The sequence below is a fragment of the Rattus norvegicus genome, chromosome 9 (assembly GCF_036323735.1).
Source record: "Rattus norvegicus strain BN/NHsdMcwi chromosome 9, GRCr8, whole genome shotgun sequence".
NCBI lineage: Eukaryota > Metazoa > Chordata > Mammalia > Rodentia > Muridae > Rattus > Rattus norvegicus.
The window spans coordinates 114,153,543-114,173,051 of NC_086027.1; the positions used below are offsets into that span (position 1 = coordinate 114,153,543).

Genomic DNA, 19,509 nt, shown 5'->3' on the forward strand with positions numbered 1-19,509 from the left:
TCATATCATATATATAATATATGATATTGTATCATATATATATATATATATATACACATAAAACTTTAAAACATCCATCCATTCATTGATGGACACACTGGCTCCATATCTTGGCCACTATGAGTGACATAGTAGGAAACATGGGCTGTATGTTCTGATTAGCTATAGGATAAGATCTTTAATGCCTTCCCACAGAAGAATGATAGACACCTGGGATGATGGACAGACTAATTATCCTCGTATGATTACTCTATGATGAATATGTAGATTGAAGCACTCTATTCCATAAACATATCAGAATAAACTGAAGGGAAAATTTAAAATTAAAACCAAATAACGATCATTTAGGCATGATTCTTTACACTAATCCTTACATTGCTCTGTATGAATCAAGCCCCATTGTTTACGACTGCTCCACAGGCACAGAAGCACAGACACACATAGGCAGCTGGGACCCTATCCCTCCGTTTAAGGTCCTTGAAGGTCTCAGTGCAGGGTTAATAGGAAGGCAGGTCTGAGAGATGTCAATGAATCAGATCACTGGTCAATTAGGCCAATGACTTTGGGCAGAACGTTGGGTCATTAAGAGGAATTTCCTGGATAAACTGTCACTAAGACTTCATTCTGAGAAAGCAGTGAACAAGTGCCCCGGGCAGCACTCCCAAGGGTGTGGCTGCAACCCCTAGTTCGTTGATTTCTGTTTGTGCAGAAACCACACAAAATTTTCTTTTTCACAGCCTCGTCCTCATTAATGGTGGAAACTGAAGAGTAATACTCCATTTCACTAGGGACTGTTGTTAAAACAAGTCTCAAAGAGGATATAAGGAATGGAACCATTACCAGACCTGCAACCCACTGATGATGCAGAAGCCACTCGGCCAGGAAAACAAGAGAAGGGGCAACAGAGAAGTGAGAGGTGAGGGAGAGGCTTGCTTGGGGTATGCTGGGTCGGGGCTCACTGGGGTCGGGGCTAGCTGGGGCCAGGCCGAGAAACAGAAGCTGTGCACTGAAGGCCAGTGTTGTGATGAACTAAGACAGTCCTTTCAGTTCCACTGGGAAACAGTTTCAAGTGGCCATCACCATCTGAAGGCCAGGTATGGGAACTCATTTTTTCTTCAGAGTGTGGAATGGGTGCCAGAACCCTGACAACTGTACACCTCAGGAATGGCTGCCGTGGAGAGTGGGGTGCTCTCCTCGCAGCTTAGTGCTGACTACTCCTGAGGCCTGGGCTGGGTTCTGGGCTGGGAACCTATAAGCCAATCCACCTTTCTGGAACACAGAGAGCATGTATAAGAAAGCCAGAATACTCTCCCAGACGTCACTGGAACCATCTACTGTGCTGCGGTGACAGAGGCCCTGCGATGTCTGACCCCTCAGAAACTCTCGCTGACTTCTGCCATGTTCACAGTGAAGTCTGCCCTCCCAGATGCAAATCTCTGAAGCCAGAAAACCCCTCCAGGTTTCTCCTTTTCAAACTGTGGCCAGAGGGTGGCAATCAAAACTAATTCAATAGGACACACCGTGGGGAGGGGATGGGGCTGCATGCACAGACAGGTACAGTACTGAAGTCGAATGAGTTTTCACAAGACTGACTGTTTCTGAAGACATATCAAGAAATGTGTTCTGTGGAAGAGGAGCTGGGCAGCCCTTTCCTGAAGAAAGAGACAGACACGTCACAGGAGATGGGACAGCTGTGCATTTGCCCCATGGGACCAGCATGACTTCCCACCTGGCTGAGTGCTCACCACACAGGTGAGCCTGGCTTCTGGCTCATTCCTGTGTGTGCTTGCGATTCTTGTGTATCTTAAGCTTCTGCATGGTATGGAGCGCTGACCAGGAGGTTGGTACTATCTATTGAGTCAGTTAATGAGCCTGGTCACTCCTCCTAATGTCCTGGTTCTGACACAACCTTCTGTCCCTGCAGAAGGCTTCATCTTGGCAGCAGGTGTGGACTCTTCTTGCCAGTGTGGCCTGACCAGAGACATTTCTACCTCCTGTTATTTTCTAGATCCCCGTGAGTGCTCATCATCCAACATGAGGGCCAGCACTGCATCTTCTGAGACAAGGCAGATGGGGAGAAGTTCAAGGGGACAGTGTCACACTGTCTGTCTGGATGCTGTGTGTCCTCCCAAGGCAATCTCTAAGAACCATGCCAAGGCTTCTTAAAAATGTCCAGCTCAGGTTTCTCCACATGGAGGGAGTGAAGTTCAGGCCTTGAGCTTTTACTAAAGAGTTTACTTTTTTATTGACTAGTGAAGCAGGCTCCCTTAGGGTTGTCGAGGCCAGGGAAGGGGGAGGTAATTTTATGCTTATATGGTGTCCGTTAGTCTCTGGGTGCCATGACGCCCTCCTTCCTAACCATGGAGCTGTGCTCTGTCTTAAGAGTAACTAAGGGCTCACAGGGAGGTGCCATTCACATGGGTGAATTTGATCCTCACCATGTGAGGTACCTGTTCAGGGCCTGTTCTTCTGTTTCCTAGCTTGCCTTCCTCATCTACAATCTGTGGATACTCTCGACGCCTACCTCTGTACTCACGCCAACAAGCTGGTGAGTTCTGCCCAGGGATGGAGACCCATCTGCATAGAGAGCTGCTCTGCTGAGCTACCAAACACTCCTTCCACCTTGATACACTCGGGAGGCTCCGATAACTTCCAGGACAGCACAGGATTTGAACCTTGTGACTATGGGTATGTGTCTAAAGCAGCTTATTTTAAGGAGATAAAACACTGATCGTGGGACCTTTTCATATACGTTTATCGAGACTTTTGTAATATAAATACTAAAATGGCGGGACGATCAGCAGACATAAACTTTGGGGAACATGCATAGAAGAGTAACATACTAGCAAGCAACCCCCAAGAGAAAACAGCAAAAGCTCAGACCCCAACTGACCATGGCCCACACTATGAAAGGTTAGATCTCTAAGGCCTTTCAGCTTGAATTTGACTTCATTTTAATAATCATTTCTTAAACTCACAGTGGCAAAAATGTTGGTGCTTAAGGGGATTTTAATTAAGAGACATTAATTAAGAGATTATATCATAGAAAACTTGCTTTCTGGGTTGTGTAGCAGTGAGAAGCCTTATTAGCTAGAAGGGAGACGCAGGACCCTGCGCACACTTAATTGTGTGGATCAGGAGGATGAGTAGGTAGGGCAGGCCTGAGAAGGCCAAGCTCCCTTTCAGGAAGGGAGGCCCTGAGCGCACTCTGGAAATGGCTTGCTCAGGGTGAGGAGGCACAGTGTGCAGCCGCACCCGAGGGGCAGCTTCTGGAACACGGGTGACACTCGCCACCAAGCCATGGTGTCAACTCTGGGAGAATAGCTTCCAGGAGCTAAATGACACTGGGATGCCAATTAACAACCACTGACCAGGCAGTAAGGATTCAAAATGCTCCCAACACAAATGGAAAATGTCTAAGATATACCAACCATCCTGACCCGCTCATCACGTATTGCAAAGACATACTGAAGTGTCACGCTGTGCCCGTAAGTGGACACAATCATGTGTCAGTTAAAAACAGAACCACACGAGAAGCAAAATAGACAAAGGAAATATAGATGTAACAATGAAGAGGAGAACGAGTGAGATAGAGAGAGAGGGGGGGTGGAGGGGGAGGGAGAGGAAGGGAGGGGGGCAGGCATCTCAGGCAGAAAGCAGGCAGGACCATGCTCACAAACCACACCCACCATAACAGAAAACCACTTGCAGACTTTGAAGCTTTCTTGCGTTGTCTTTCCCTAAAAGCTAAAGCAGGATTTTCCTAAAGCCCATTTTAAAAATGCAGCTAAACAATAAAGCCCTTTTGTAGAGATGCCCTTGGCTGCCCATTAGGAAGCCAGTGGGAGCTCCTTCAAGCACAGTGAAGGAGTGGTCAGTCCTTGATGCGCTCCATCCCACCTGCTGCTCACTCGGTGGGTTGCATCGTGATTGTGAGGTAGGATCAGATCTGAGCTGCCCCCTTGCTGTGAGCCTGGAGGTTGAGATCCCTTTGCCCTCCCTCTAAGTGGGCAGCCTCAGAGACTCTCCATCTATGGTCCTCCAGTTTGCTGAGTCCTGAGCCTGGCATGTTACGATGGTGTGACTGTCACTTAGATGCAGATAATGTTCATACTGGCCCATCAATCAATGGCCTTTTGGGCAGAGAAGAATTAATAGGGTGGACAAGAGTAAAGCAACAGGTCTGGTTTAAATTAGATCCTTTCAGTCTTCAGAAATCCTCCCACTGTCATTAAGGCCAAAGTCTGATACTGGTGGGAAAATCAATACTGACGGGTGTGGGCAGGCACGAGGGGAGACATTGCTTTGTGTGTATACCTGTGATACGCCCTGTGTGTTAAAGAGACTTGGTGAAAATCCGTATTATAATGTCTTGGGAATAAAATTGGTTGTAAGAGCATGAGCTTAGGCGTGAGGCTTCATTGCTCTGAGTAAATTCTTTTCTTTTATGTCAGTGCCAGCCACTGGGGGACATGGAGTAAGGAGGGATTTAAGTCCTGCATCAGTGTCAAACACTGAGGGACATGTCCCTGCCGTCCCTGGATCGAGATCACTTATTGTCTTCCTGTTGATCTGGAGCCACCTTGCTAGAGCAGCCTCCACCTGCTCCCAACATTGTCCCTACTCGGATACATGTGGGCCACCTCACAGCTGCCCCCTAAAGTCAACCGCTGGATAGACAGTTGTCAGAACGGACTTATTAAAGGGCATTCTCCTCTCCTGTCTCTCTCCATATGCGCATGGGAAATATAGACTACGTTCTTGCAAATGTTAGACTAACTCCAAAACCATTGGGGGTTGAACTCAATAATGAATCCTTAGGGTCCCAACATGCAGTTCTGAATAAGTGACTACTAAAACGAGGGTACATGTGCCAATCCCTAAGGACACGACACCTGCATAACGTGTCACACGTTAAATACTCTCATGAGGGCATGGGCGATAGGTTCCAAGTGACTGAGGCTGGCAAGCAACAATACACAGGTAAGAGCGGAACATGAACTTACCTTGGGTTGCGATATAATGGTTGGGTCGATGATAGCCCTGAGGATAAGTGAGAAAAAAATTAGATAAGTTTAAAGTCATCAGGTGGCACTGGAGTCACATGCTGGGTCTGTGGAAATGGCGGTGCATCCAAACGCCAAGAACATTGACTTACTTATTCTGCAAGGCTGATACTTTTGAAGGTATCCGGGAGACAGGAAGGACACATTTCAAGAGCTGAGCTAGCTCATGCTGTCCCAGGATGGCCCTGTTACTAGTACCTTAGTTACCAGTCGTCTGATAGCTCAGTTTGAGTCTGTCTTCCTAAGCCAGGATGCATCCTGTACATCCTTCTAGATGGTATGCAGCTAGTGAGAGCGACTTCATCCTACAGTGGCCATGAGATGATGGATGGACAGCAGATGCTATCAATCTATGGATTCTCTGAACTGAAACGACCAAGCCTCTTACTAAGGTGCGAATGGCTGGGAATGTGCAATAGAATCTTGTTTGCGTTTCGGATGTTACTGGCCATGTGCCAAGGACTTAACTCAGGCTCTCTTCTATCAATATAGACAGTCTCATCAATAGCAAAGCTCAGATCCAAACGCTGCTCATACGCGATTATATAAGACCCCTCCCCCTTTAATCATGACCCTGTAGGAGGCAGGAAAGATTAAACTGGGGCCAGAGAAGTAGAGGCATCTTCAGAGAACTATCTGGGAGAGATAAAAGTCAATTCAGAGAAAATTACATCCTGTAATATACTGCATCATCGTGGGCCTTAATACATCTCTTTCCAAGGAGATTACCCTAAACACTGTTCCCAAAGATAACTGGAAAACAGAAAAAAAAATATTGCAGGAAAAAAATACAGATTTCTCAGATACTTTAAATATCTGTCAGATTATTTTTGCTCTTCAGTCAACAGCAATGAAGAACAAAGGCAGTGATTCTCTTATACAACTGATTTGGCTCGCATCTCAAAAGCCAGGACTGTGACCTCCATTCCATAGAATTCTTTAGAGGGTTACTGGTTTGTTAGCAGTGAATTCTACACGAGAGAGAACTTTAACTTGCTTATGCTGCAAATCTAATACCTTAGACGGTGTCTAGGAGGCGGGAAGGATACATTTCATGAGCTGAGCTAGCCCATGCTGTCCCAGGATGGCCTGTGTTACTAACCACCTTAGTCCTCTCATCTGAGTCACGTATCAGCCAAGCATCCCCTTAAAATCCTGTGCTGGCTTGTTTGTCAACTTGATACAAAGCTGGACGTATCTGAGAAGTGGAACCCCAGTTGTAAAAACGCCTCTAAAAGATCGGCCTTGTCTGCAGATCTGTGGGGCGTTTTCTTGATTAATGGTGGCTATGAGAAGGAATGTGAGGAAATTCTGGGAATGGGGTCCACTGTATAGCTTATGCTCCCGGCCTAAAGGCAACCTGTGTAGCGGTTTAACTCTGCATGAAACAATGTTGCTATGTTATGGCTGAAGGTGCAGGGACAGCCCTTCTCACTGGTGATATTAAGCTGTGTATTGGGCTTTGAGGCTTGCCCACGAGGTTGTTGTGGGGTTTCCAGTTGTGTGGCATTGCGTTGGCATTGGGAAAGTTTGGATTTGGGATTTGGGGATCAGAAACGCCCAACACACACATGCATACGGGTAAGATGGGTGTCTGGAGGTGCTAATGGACTGAAAACCCAGCCCGGCATGTAACATGTCTGGGAAGAACACAGAAGCTGGATCTGTTCAAGGAAGCTTGAGCCTTGCAGGGAACCACACAGTGCCCTGAGTTTCTGCTTCTGATTTCATTCATCCTTTCAACTGAAAACAGGCTGTCTCTTAAAGAATTTATCCTAATGTAAGACATTAAGTTAACATGACGCAGGATGAACAAGGCAGCCATCTTCAATAATTGAACAGCTTGCATTTTTAATGACACGCCTCGCTTGCCTTGGAAGTCCTGGTGCACAGCTGTGGATGACTTTGAAGGCAAACTTAAAAGCAAGGCGGTGACAGGAGCCTGCAAATCACCACATTAGCAATTAGAGGGTTTTGTCCCATTAATATGCAAACATTTTTAAAGTTGTTGACAAAAAAACGTAAAAACATTTTCTCGGTTCATGTAGTGTGGGTAGGCAAAGAGGGTGTAGGACGGAAATAAGACGTTTATCCCCAAATAGGCTGACTTGAGACAGCAGTGACCGCACATTCTGTGGAGTGTGGGGGGTAGCGAGACTTGCTGCGGCTGGTCACTGGCACACGTTTACCAGCTGCACAGCAGATTCTCATGTGCGCTGTGTATTGGAATGTCTGGTGTGCTGACTGTTTTAAGATACTTACATCGATGTAATTGCCATTGATATAGTCTGAACTGTTGTCTCCTTCCAGCATCTGCAGCCTTACCCGAGAGTGATCATCTGTGAGAGAGAGAGAGAGAGAGAGAGAGAGAGAGAGAGAGAGAGAGAGAGAGAGAAAATGGACAGCCATTAATAAAGGCAACCCCTGAGGCTGCCCCTCACCTCAGAACTGTGCAGCAGATAGGGATCTTCCCCATGCATGAATCTGCTTTCCAGATTGCTGCAGTTTGGAATTCGATATCTTTTGGTATCAAACCTACAATGTGACTGTGAATTACTGTTTCCACGTGGGAAGATGAGAATGTTCCCCCTGGTACTTCCTACCACAGTGATTTCCCTCATGCATGGATGAAGCAATAAAACATATGATGGGTTGGAACTCTGAAAATGTGAGCCCAGGTAAACCTTTCTTCTTTTTATGTTTGCGTATCTCAGGTATTTCATCACAGTGATGGCAAGTCCACCAACACAGGATAGTAAATATTACACACCTAAACATCCTCTTTTGCTATTGAGCTTGGGATCTATAGATCTTATTATTTTTTTTTTTTTTAGATAATAGATCTTTCTACTTTCTTGATCATGGAAAGACATACAATATCGTAAAATCTAGAGACTTCTACTTATAACCTAATCGCTCTTAACCCACAAGAGTTAGTTCTTGGGTTGGAAGCTCCAACAGCTTCCCTACACCACCTACAAGGCCTCGGATGCAGAAGCCTGCTGATAATGTCCACCTTCAAGACAATAGCTGTAAGTCCTCCGCCTTCTGGGACATTTGGATGGAGACTGTCTTAGTTAAGGTTTTCACTGCCGTGATAAAGACCATGACCATAAGCAACTCTGGAAGAAAGAGGTAACCCCAGTTCATATGTCTCAGGGATACCAGGACAGGGACTTAAGGCAGGAGCCCAGTGCAGGGGCTAAAGCAGGGGCCATGGGGGACTGCAGCTTACTAGCTTGCTCCTCATGGTTTGCTCAGCCTGCTTTCTTATAGAACCAGCCCAAGAGGTAGCATTACCTACAATAACCTGGGTGTTCCCACATCCATGTTCTGTTCTATTGATATAGACAGTCTCGGTAATAGCAACACTTGGAACCAAACACTGCTCAGAATAGATTATGTAAGACCCCTTCCTTTAATCATGACCCTGTAGGAGGCAGGAAAGATTAAGCTGGGGCCAAAGAGGCAAGGGCCAGAATGGGGAGAGACTAGCTCACAGTGAGGTATTATGGTATACCCACTGGAAAGGGTCATGGTGCCAAGTGTAGGTGAGGGTGTCATACAGTGTGAGCTGTCAGATGCTGATACTGAACATGAACATGAAAAGAAGAAGTAGCTATTATGGAGTAAAGAGGAAGATCCATCTTATATATCAGTAGCAAGAAGTTGATATTATGTGCATCCTGGGGGCTAAATAAGAATGTGCCTAGCAATACTGTTTACAATCAACAACAACGTTACTACCTTATCAAGTTGATGCTATTCAGTAACCACAATGAATGGACTACAGTTACGAACACCAGACTGGATTAGCAGCAGTCACTACTCGTGCACAGTGACTGAGCAATGGGCCATGAGTACAGAGAGGAAATGATGTTCCTTAATTGAAACATTTACATGCATCACATGTGTGTCTATGGAGGCAAGAAGAGGACACTGGATCCCTGGAACTTAAGTTGGGAGCTGCCTTGTGGCTGCTGGGAACTGAACCCAGGACCTCTGGAAGAACAGCCAGCGCTCTTAACCGCTGAGGTAGTACTACAGCCCCTGACTTTTTAATTATATTTAATGTCAATGACTTTAAATTTAAATAACCATATTAGCTAGATATTTACTATGTTGTGGACTTGGTATGACAGTGTAAAACAGCCAACTTACAATTTCCTATTTACTACATGTTAAAATGACAATATTTGTGCTATCCTAACTTAAAGAGTTATTCTACATCCACACTTTGTTTCTATTTAGCATGCCTATTATCAATGTTCTGAGATGTTTTATATATGGCTCATATTATACTACAGGCTACATTTGTTTCTGGGATGATTTTGCTGGGAGGTATTCAAAACAGAAGAAAAAGGAAAAATTATTACTATAAGATTCTCTTTCTCACATATGGTATGTATGTATGTATGTATGCATGTATGTATGTATGTATGTGTTACACATCTAACTCAGAAGTCATGGACATCATGCTAGGGAAATACACTGTCACAGACCACATCCCAGTTCAACAGTCTCTATTTCAGTGGATGAAGCAGCAGGCTGTGATCAGAACAAGGGTGCTGGCTACTGTCTAGGTCTAGACTTGATTGGTGGCTTCACGAACTTTTGCTTTATAACAATATGTGAAAGCATCTGCCTTCAGGATGTTATGCTGTGTGAAGCACCGTGTGCAACAGAATAAAAAGGCAACCACCGTGAGACTCTGGCCCCGAGGTTTAGCGGCAGGAAACTACACAAAGAAATAGAATGGCCATTATTTGGGCCTGGGATGAGTGAGGGACAGAGGGCTTTTTTAAGAAACTCTATGCAGAGGTTCATGTTTGCAAGATGAAAAGAATTCTGAAGACGGGTGGTGTGATGGCTGTTCAGTTGTGCGAGAAGGCAAATGCTACGCTGTGTGTAGTCCATACAACTCAGAAAGCGTGAGTGCACTCAGTCCATCTCCTCCATCTCTACTCTAACCCTGACTCCTCCATGGAAACGTCACCTTCAAGGATGGCAAGGACACACACGGAGTTCCAGCCCTGAGTCCTTTGCTGGAACCATGTCCCTGGCATGGCTTGCTCCCTTTCGCTTGTGGGGTATTGGCAGTAGTAACAAGGACGCTACTTTGGTGATGGAGAAGTCACACATTATTGGCGTCTATTTGCCAGACACTGCTAAGAATTAGAAAGAGGTTCTGACATATTCTTGTGGTGTTAAAATAAGAGTGAACATCGAGAACTGAATCTGCCTTCTAGGAAGGTACAATTGTTCCTTGGTATACGGTGGGGTTTGGTCTCAGAACTCCATAAATGCTCAAATCTATGGATATTCATAGTCTTTCTATAAAATGTGTACATTTTGCTTGTAACCTAAGCAAACTCTCCTGAGTACTTTAAATTGGCTCTATGGGGTACAATGGAATCGCGAGGTAAATCGCTGCTCTCCCTTACTGTTTCTGGCATAATGACTGGAAATTTGCACCCCTTCAGTATAAGCACAAGTTTCCCTCCCAAAATTTCAATCTGAGGTTGGTTGACTCCTTCGATGTGCTGCCTAGCAAGATGGTGAGCTAACACTATAAACAGGCTAGCCTCCAGAAGGAGCCAGCCTACAGAAATCACAGGGAGGACCTTTACCAGTGGAAAGCAAGGTGGTTATTGTGGGTGTGCTGTTTAGTGCCAAGTGTCAGCTTGGCACAGATTAGAGTCACCTGGAAAATGACCTCAGAGTGACTGCCAAGTTAGGTGGGCCTGTGAGCATGAGATGATGTTAATTGATGTGGGAAGACCCAGCCTAGAGTAGGTGCCACCATTCTGTGTTTTGGGATCTCAGACTACGCATGCATGAGCTCGCTGTCTCCCTGCCCTTGAGTGTAGGTGTGGCCAACTGCTTCACTGTTCCCTGCCTTGGTTTCCCCATAAAGACACTGTGACCCAGAACTGTGGGCTGAAACAAACCCCTTTTGCCACCAACTTGCTTTTCCTGTGGTATTTTATTATAATAACAGAAAGGGAAGGAGGCTAATCCCTCATCCTTCTATAGGTTTGTGTGAAAAGCATCCTTGCTAAATAGCAATTTAATAAATAGGAGGGTATATAACACACACACACACACACACACACACACACACACACACACACACACACACTGAACCACCATGGAAAGAGGCAATGTGAGTGACCCTTTTAGGTTCAAAGCCTCTGCTCATTGCTGCTGTGGCTTCCAGCATCTAACCTGAAGTCTAGTAGCCAGTGAACCGCAAAATCAACATTGACTTGTTGGGAACAAATAGTTTGCATCGCCAGATTTTTTTGTTTTGTTTTGTTTTTGTTTTTCAGATTCTACCTTCTCTTAAGTCAGATATGTACTGAGATGAATACACCATAACCATTCTTTTACGGAGGCGAAGTTATTCTCTGAGGTAATCGTGAAGCTGAGTCCTAGCAAAGGTTTGTAAGGAGATGCCTAGCAGACATTTCTAGCATGTAACAAATGCCACCAGGGTCACCCAGAATGAAGAACGAATGCCCAGACTCACGGACAGTCCCTGTTCTGAAGGCCACCAGCTGGGCCTTTCTAGGCCAAGGACCTGGGCATTGTTGTTGAATGGAGGAGGAGGAGCGTTCAGAGAACTCCACTGGTCATGTATAAATTTGGGAAGTCCAACAGGATCTACGGCTACCGGTTGTTAACCATGGAAATGGTATGGCCAACACTTCAAAGACTTAGTGTTTCTGGAGGTCCCAGCCAGGTAAGTTTGAGATGACTCAGACATCGGCATTATTGACGCCCATCTAAGCATCTATCCTAGCATGAGGTTTTCCTCTGGTTATGCCAAAGCTCTTTCATGTTCTTATTTTGTGTTGAATGAAAACATCGGAATTTCCAGAATCCCGGATATCTGCATTTGAAAGACCTCAATGGGGGACTCGGAGGTCCTTGACTTTGCCGAGCTTCAGTAAGGAGGGACATGTCTCCTCTCTTAGGACTGTTGGGAGGACTAAGTACAACCATACATGTCAGTCCTGGAACAAGGCCCTGTTCATTCCTTCATCAGTCAGATTTTCCTCGCTGAGACCAGACGCCAGAGAGAGAAACTCAGAGGAGCATGTTCCAAAGCTTCTGAGGCCTTGGTCTGATTCTGGCGGAGCAGAGGGGACAGAGGAATACAGGAGAGGCCCAGGGAAAGCAAGCAGTAGCACTGAGGACGACATCTCCAGTGACCGCTGCCTCCTGACTTTCACCAGTTCCCAATGAGGCCGTCTATGTTAACGGCTCTGGCAGGGGAATCTATCCACTGACAGTGTTAGAGTCCTCAGGATCGGATCATTCTCCCAGACCCATCAGCCGGGAACCAAGTCACTAACAGTTCCTACTCGGAAGACTCCCCTCGTTTGTGGGAATGAAAGCAACATTCTGGTTTAAGTTTCAGAACAGAATTCAGAGCCCTGAGAGCATGCCTTGTGCTTTGAGAACAGAAAAGCTTAGGAACTGAGAGCTCTAAGTAGCCGGCCCCTGGGGGTGGAGGTGGGGGTGAGGACCAGAACAGCGCCTAATTTTGAAGGGAAACAGGAAGAGGTCTGAGTCACACTCATCAGCTCTCACACCGGGATCTCCAGGCAGCTACTTAGTAACTTTTCTATCCTCCTCCTGTGCTGTGAATCAAAGAGCTTAAGATCCCAGGCTCTGGAGCCAGCCAGAATTCTGGTGTGAACCCTAGTCCTGTCACTTTCTGGTTATGAGACCTTGAACGGATTGATTAGTACCTCGATTTCCCCTGCTGTAAATGGGATCAGTAATACTGCGGACGTTTCACAGCATGAGGGTTGAGTGAGTTAATAAAATGTGTTCACAAGAGAGGGAATGCTAGCCATCACAGTTTTAGGGCTGAAAATGGCATAGCCTAAGACCAGATCATTTTTCACCTGGACTATTTCATCTGTCTGTCTGTCATATAGATCTATGCTGACAGAAGTTTTTCTTTTTTCTTTTTTCTTTTTTTTTGGAGCTGGGGACCGAACCTAGGGCCTTGTGCTTGCTAGGCAAGCGCTCTACCACTGAGCTAAATCCCCAACCCGACAGAAGCTTTTCTAAAGCACTTTTTTTTTCCATTCATGCCCTAATCATTCACTGACACCAACCTGATGGTGGTAATGTAAACACAGGCCTGTTAATCCAGTCATGAAACGGGATTGACAGGATTGCCCTGGCCTCAGTCTGTTTACCTGAAAAGGTTACTGTGGCAGAGTGAAGAAGAACAGTTGGAGTCAGCACATGCAAGGCATGTGTGCACAGTGCTCATCCAACACATGTGTGCACAGTGCCCATCCAACGCGTGTGTGCACAGTGCTCATCCAGTGCATGTGGGCATAGTTTGCCGTCCTTATCTGTGCCCTCCACAGGCACAGGTGTGGCCGAATTGAAAATATGAAGAAAGTGTGCTTGTGCTGAACCAGTGCAGGCTCCTTCTCCTATGATCATTCCCTGGACAATACAGTGAAATGTCCCTTTCTCTAGCACCTACACCGTGCTGCGTGGGACAAGAAGGGCAGAGATTATTTAAGTTGCCACAGTTAGTAGGTGGCCCTAGTTTACATGCCCTGCTCTATGTAAGGGCCTGTGGCTCTCCTGGATACACTCTGTGGAGGCTGTATGGTAACTGGCAGGAGCAGGTTTTTCTGAGGCTGAGACTGGATGGGACTTTGACACACCACAGCTGTCTCCATGTTCTATGTCGTCTTCAAAATCAGAAAAAAATTCTGACTCTGTTTTCATTAGGAAACAGAAGCAACAGAAATGAGGAAAACAAATGCGCAAAGCCAATCGCTTCACAGCTTGGAAAAGAAGAGCCTCGAGTAAACTTAAATGTTAGCGGGACTGCAATTAGGAAGACGATGCTCCGGGCCATTTCCTCAACTCTACTGCACACATTTCTCCCGGATGGATATGTATTGCTGAGTTTATAATTAGAGAAAAAGAAGTCATTTTCCATGTATGCTTGAAATGCAACCAAACAATATATACAATATATACAATATCCTTATAATAATAAAATTATATAAGATAAACATATGTAAGAATCATATTTATCAATATAAATATAAAAGGAAAAGTAATAAACAAGTAATGATTATATCATAACCACAGGTCAGAGTTGTTCATCACAACATTAACACGCTCAGCTACTTTGTCAATCTGCGGAAAGACTTCTTATTATTCCCCCAAAACTTTAACTAGAGAAGATGTGACAAATGCTTCAAAATGTCCCCAAACTGCCCTCACTATGAGCTATCCTCATGTAACTGCCAACCTCAAGTCCATTCCTGGTCTCTTCTTCAAATTGCTCCCATTTGAATAGATAGTCTGTCCATCGTCAGCCACCTGTCCATCTGTCTGTCTACACCTGTCCTTTTTCTTTTCTTTTTTTTGTTCTTTATTTTTTTTATTTTTATTTTATTTTATTTTTTTTATTATTAACTTGAGTATTTCTTATATACATTTCGAGTGTTATTCCCTTTCCCAGTTTCCAGGCAAACATCCCCCCCCTCCCCTTTCTTATCGGTGTTCCCCTCCCCACCCTCCCCACATTGTCCCCCTCCCCCCAACAGTCTAGTTCACTGGGAGTTCAGTCTTAGCAGGACCCAGGGCTTCCCCTTCCACTGGTGCTCTTACTAGGATATTCATTGCTACCTATGAGGTCAGAGTCCAGGGTCAGTCCATGTATAGTCTTTAGGTAGTGGCTTAGTCCCTAGAAGCTCTGGTTGCTTGGCATTGTTGTACATATGGGGTCTCGAGCCCCTTCAAGCTCTTCCAGTTCTTTCTCTGATTCCTTCAACGGGGGTCCTATTCTCAGTTCAGTGGTTTGCTGCTGTTATTCGCCTCTGTATTTGCTGTATTCTGGCTGTGTCTCTCAGGAGCGATCTACATCCGGCTCCTGTCGGTCTGCACTTCTTTGCTTCATCCATCTTGTCTAATTGGATGGCTGTATATGCATGGGCCACATGTGGGGCAGACTCTGAATGGGTGTTCCTTCAGTCTCTGTTTTAATCTTTGCCTCTCTCTTCCCTGCCAAGGGTATTCTTGTTCCCCTTTTAAAGAAGGAGTGAACCATTCACATTTTGATCATCTGTCTTGAGTTTCATTTGTTCTAGGCATTTAGGGTAATTCAAGCATTTGGGCTAATAGCCACTTATCAGTGAGTGCATACCATGTATGTCTTTCTGTGTTTGGGTTAGCTCACTCAGGATGATATTTTCCAGTTCCAGCCATTTGCCTACGAATTTCATAAAGTCGTTGTTTTTGATAGCTGAGTAATATTCCATTGTGTAGATGTACCACATTTTCTGTATCCATTCCTCTGTTGAAGGGCATCTGGGTTCTTTCCAGCTTCTGGCTATTATAAATAAGGCTGCAATGAACATAGTGGAGCACGTGTCTTTTTTATATGTTGGGGCATCTTTTGGGTATATGCCCAAGAGAGGTATAGCTGGATCCTCAGGCAGTTCAATGTCCAATTTTCTGAGGATCCTCCAGACTGATTTCCAGAATGGTTGTACCAGTTTGCAATCCCACCAACAATGGAGGAGTGTTCCTCTTCCTCCACATCCTCGCCAGCATCTGTTGTCCCCTGAGTTTTTGATGTTAGCCATTCTCACTGGTGTGAGGTGAAATCTCAGGGTTGTTTTGATTTGCATTTCCCTTATGACTAAAGATGTTGAACATTTCTTTAGGTGTTTCTCCGCCATTCGGCATTCCTCAGCTGTGAATTCTTTGTTTAGCTCTGAGCCCCATTTTTTAATAGGGTTATTTGTTTCCCTGTGGTCTAACTTCTTGAGTTCTTTGTATATTTTGGATATAAGGCCTCTATCTGTTGTAGGATTGGTAAAGATCTTTTCCCAATCTGTTGGTTGCCGTTTTGTCCTAACCACAGTGTCCTTTGCCTTACAGAAGCTTTGCAGTTTTATGAGATCCCATTTGTCAATTCTTGATCTTAGAGCGTAAGCCATTGGTGTTTTGTTCAGGAAATTTTTTCCAGTGCCCATGTGTTCCAGATGCTTCCCTAGTTTTTCTTCTATTAGTTTGAGTGTGTCTGCTTTGATGTGGAGGTCCTTGATCCACTTGGACTTAAGCTTTGTACAGGGTGATAAGCATGGGTCAATCTGCATTCTTCTACATGTTGACCTCCAGTTGAACCAGCACCATTTGCTGAAAATGCTATCTTTTTTCCATTGGATGGTTTTGGCTCCTTTGTCAAAAATCAAGTGACCATATGTGTGTGGGTTCATTTCTGGGTCTTCAATTCTATTCCATTGGTCTATCTGTCTGTCTCTGTACCAATACCATGCAGTTTTTATCACTATTGCTCTGTAATACTGCTTGAGTTCAGGGATAGTGATTCCCCCTGAAGTCCTTTCATTGTTGAGGATAGCTTTAGCTATCCTGGGTTTTTTGTTATTCCAGATGAATTTGCAAATTGTTCTGTCTAACTCTTTGAAGAATTGGATTGGTATTTTGATGGGGATTGCATTGAATCTGTAGATTGCTTTTGGTAAAATGGCCATTTTTACTATATTAATCCTGCCAATCCATGAGCATGGGAGATCTTTCCATCTTCTGAGGTCTTCTTCAATTTCCTTCTTCAGTGTCTTGAAGTTCTTATTGTACAGATCTTTTACTAGCTTTGTTAAAGTCACTCCGAGGTACTTTATATTATTTGGGTCTATTATGAAGGGTGTCGTTTCCCTAATTTCTTTCTCGGCTTGTTTCTCTTTTGTATAGAGGAAGGCAACTGATTTATTTGAGTTAATTTTATACCCAGCCACTTTGCTGAAGTTGTTTATCAGCTTTAGTAGTTCTCTGGTGGAACTTTTGGGATCACTTAAATATACTATCATGTCATCTGCAAATAGTGATATTTTGACCTCTTCTTTTCCGATCTGTATCCCCTTGATCTCCTTTTGTTGTCTGATTGCTCTGGCTAGAACTTCAAGAACTATATTGAATAAGTAGGGAGAGAGTGGGCAGCCTTGTCTAGTCCCTGATTTTAGTGGGATTGCTTCAAGTTTCTCTCCATTTAGTTTAATGTTAGCAACTGGTTTGCTGTATATGGCTTTTACCATGTTCAGGTATGGGCCTTGAATTCCTATTCTTTCCAGGACTTTTATCATGAAGGGGTGTTGAATTTTGTCAAATGCTTTCTCAGTATCTAATGAAATAATCATGTGGTTTTGTTCTTTCAGTTTGTTTATATAATGGATCACGTTGATGGTTGTCCGTATATTAAACCATCCCTGCATGCCTGGGATGAAGCCTACTTGATCATGGTGGATGATTGTTTTGATGTGCTCTTGGATTCGGTTTGCCAGAATTTTGTTGAGTATTTTTGCGTCGATATTCATAAGGGAAATTGGTCTGAAGTTCTCTTTCTTTGTTGTGTCTTTGTGTGGTTTAGGTATAAGAGTAATTGTGGCTTCGTAGAAGGTATTCGGTAATGATCCATCTGTTTCAATTTTGTGGAATAGTTTGGATAATATTGGTATGAGGTCTTCTATGAAGGTTTGATAGAATTCTGCACTAAACCGTCTGGACCTGGGCTCTTTTTGATTGGGAGACCTTTAATGACTGCTTCTATTTCCTTAGGAGTTATGGGGTTGTTTAACTGGTTTATCTGTTCCTGATTTAACTTCGGTACCTGGTATCTGTCTAGGAAATTGTCCATTTCCTGAAGATTTTCAAGTTTTGTTGAATATAGGTTTTTGTAGTAAGATCTGATGATTTTTTGAATTTCCTCTGAATCTGTTGTTATGTCTCCCTTTTCATTTCTGATTTTGTTAATTTGGACGTACTCTCTGTGTCCTCTCGTTAGTCTGGCTAAGGGTTTATCTATCTTGTTGATTTTCTCAAAGAACCAACTTTTGGTTCTGTTGATTCTTTCTATGGTCCTTTTTGTTTCTACTTGGTTGATTTCAGCTCTGAGTTTGATTATTTCCTGCCTTCTACTCCTCCTGGGTGTATGTGCTTCTTTTTGTTCTAGAGCTTTTAGGTGTGCTGTCAAGCTGCTGACATATGCTCTTTCCTGTTTCTTTCTGCAGGCACTCAGCGCTATGAGTTTTCCTCTTAGCACAGCTTTCATTGTGTCCCATAAGTTTGGGTATGTTGTACCTTCATTTTCATTAAATTCTAAAAAGTTTTTAATTTCTTTCTTTATTTCTTCCTTGACCAGGTTATCATTGAGTAGAGCATTGTTCAATTTCCAAGTATATGTGGACATTCTTCCTTGATTGTTATTGAAGACCAGTTTTAGGCCGTGGTGGTCCGATAGCACGCATGGGATTATTTCTATCTTTCTGTACCTGTTGAGGCCTGTTTTTTGACCAATTATATGGTCAATTTTGGAGAAAGTACCATGAGGAGCTGAGAAGAAGGTATATCCTTTTGCTTTAGGATAGAATGTTCTATAAATATCCGTTAGGTCCATTTGGCTCATGACTTCTCTTAGTCTGTCTACATCTCTGTTTAATTTCTGTTTCCATGATCTGTCCATTGATGAGAGTGGGGTGTTGAAATCTCCCACTATTATTGTGTGAGGTCCAATGTGTGTTTTGAGCTTTAGTAAGGTTTCTTTTACATATGTAGGTGCCCTTGTATTTGGGGCATAGATATTTAGGATTGAGAGTTCATCTTGGTGGATTTTTCCTTTGATGAATATGTAGTGTCCTTCCTTATCTTTTTTGATGACTTTTAGTTGAAAATTGATTTTATTTGATATTAGAATGGCTACTCCAGCTTGCTTCTTCTGACCATTTGCTTGGAAAGTTGTTTTCCAGCCTTTCACTCTGAGGTAGTGTCTGTCTTTGTCTCTGAGGTGTGTTTCCTGTAGGCAGCAGAATGCAGGGTCCTCGTTGCGTATCCAGTTTGTTAATCTATTTCTTTTTATTGGGGAGTTGAGGCCATTGATGTTGAGAGATATTAAGGAATAGTGGTTATTGCTTCCCGTTATATTCATATTTGGATGTGAGGTTATGTTTGTGTGCTTTCATTCTCTTTGTTTTGTTGCCAAGACGATTAGTTTCTTGCTTCTTCTAGGGTATAGCTTGCCTCCTTATGTTGGGCTTTACCATTTATTATCCTTTGTAGTGCTGGATTTGTAGAAAGATATTGTGTAAATTTGGTTTTGTCATGGAATATCTTGGTTTCTCCATCTATGTTAATTGAGAGTTTTGCAGGATACAGTAACCTGGGCTGGCATTTGTGTTCTCTTAGGGTCTGTATGACATCAGTCCAGGATCTTCTGGCCTTCATAGTTTCTAGCGAGAAGTCTGGTGTGATTCTGATAGGTCTGCCTTTATATGTTACTTGACCTTTTTCCCTTACTGCTTTTAATATTCTTTCTTTATTTTGTGCATTTGGTGTTTTGACTATTATGTGACGGGAGGTGTTTCTTTTCTGG

The 19,509-nt window shown here is 43.9% G+C and overlaps 1 protein-coding gene across 7 annotated transcripts in view; it reads right to left on the minus strand.

The window, feature by feature from the left end:
* The window catches only part of Ptprm (protein tyrosine phosphatase, receptor type, M), a 704,621-nt gene that overhangs the window by 67,163 nt on the left and 617,949 nt on the right, over nt 1-19,509 (minus strand). For all 7 annotated transcript variants that reach the window (NM_001168632.1, XM_063266820.1, XM_063266818.1 and 4 more), the window contains 2 exons: nt 7,329-7,405; nt 5,007-5,043 (listed from right to left, as the gene is read on the minus strand). In NM_001168632.1, the coding sequence (NP_001162103.1) occupies nt 5,007-5,043; nt 7,329-7,405 (114 nt within the window). The remainder of the gene's footprint in view (nt 1-5,006; nt 5,044-7,328; nt 7,406-19,509) is intronic.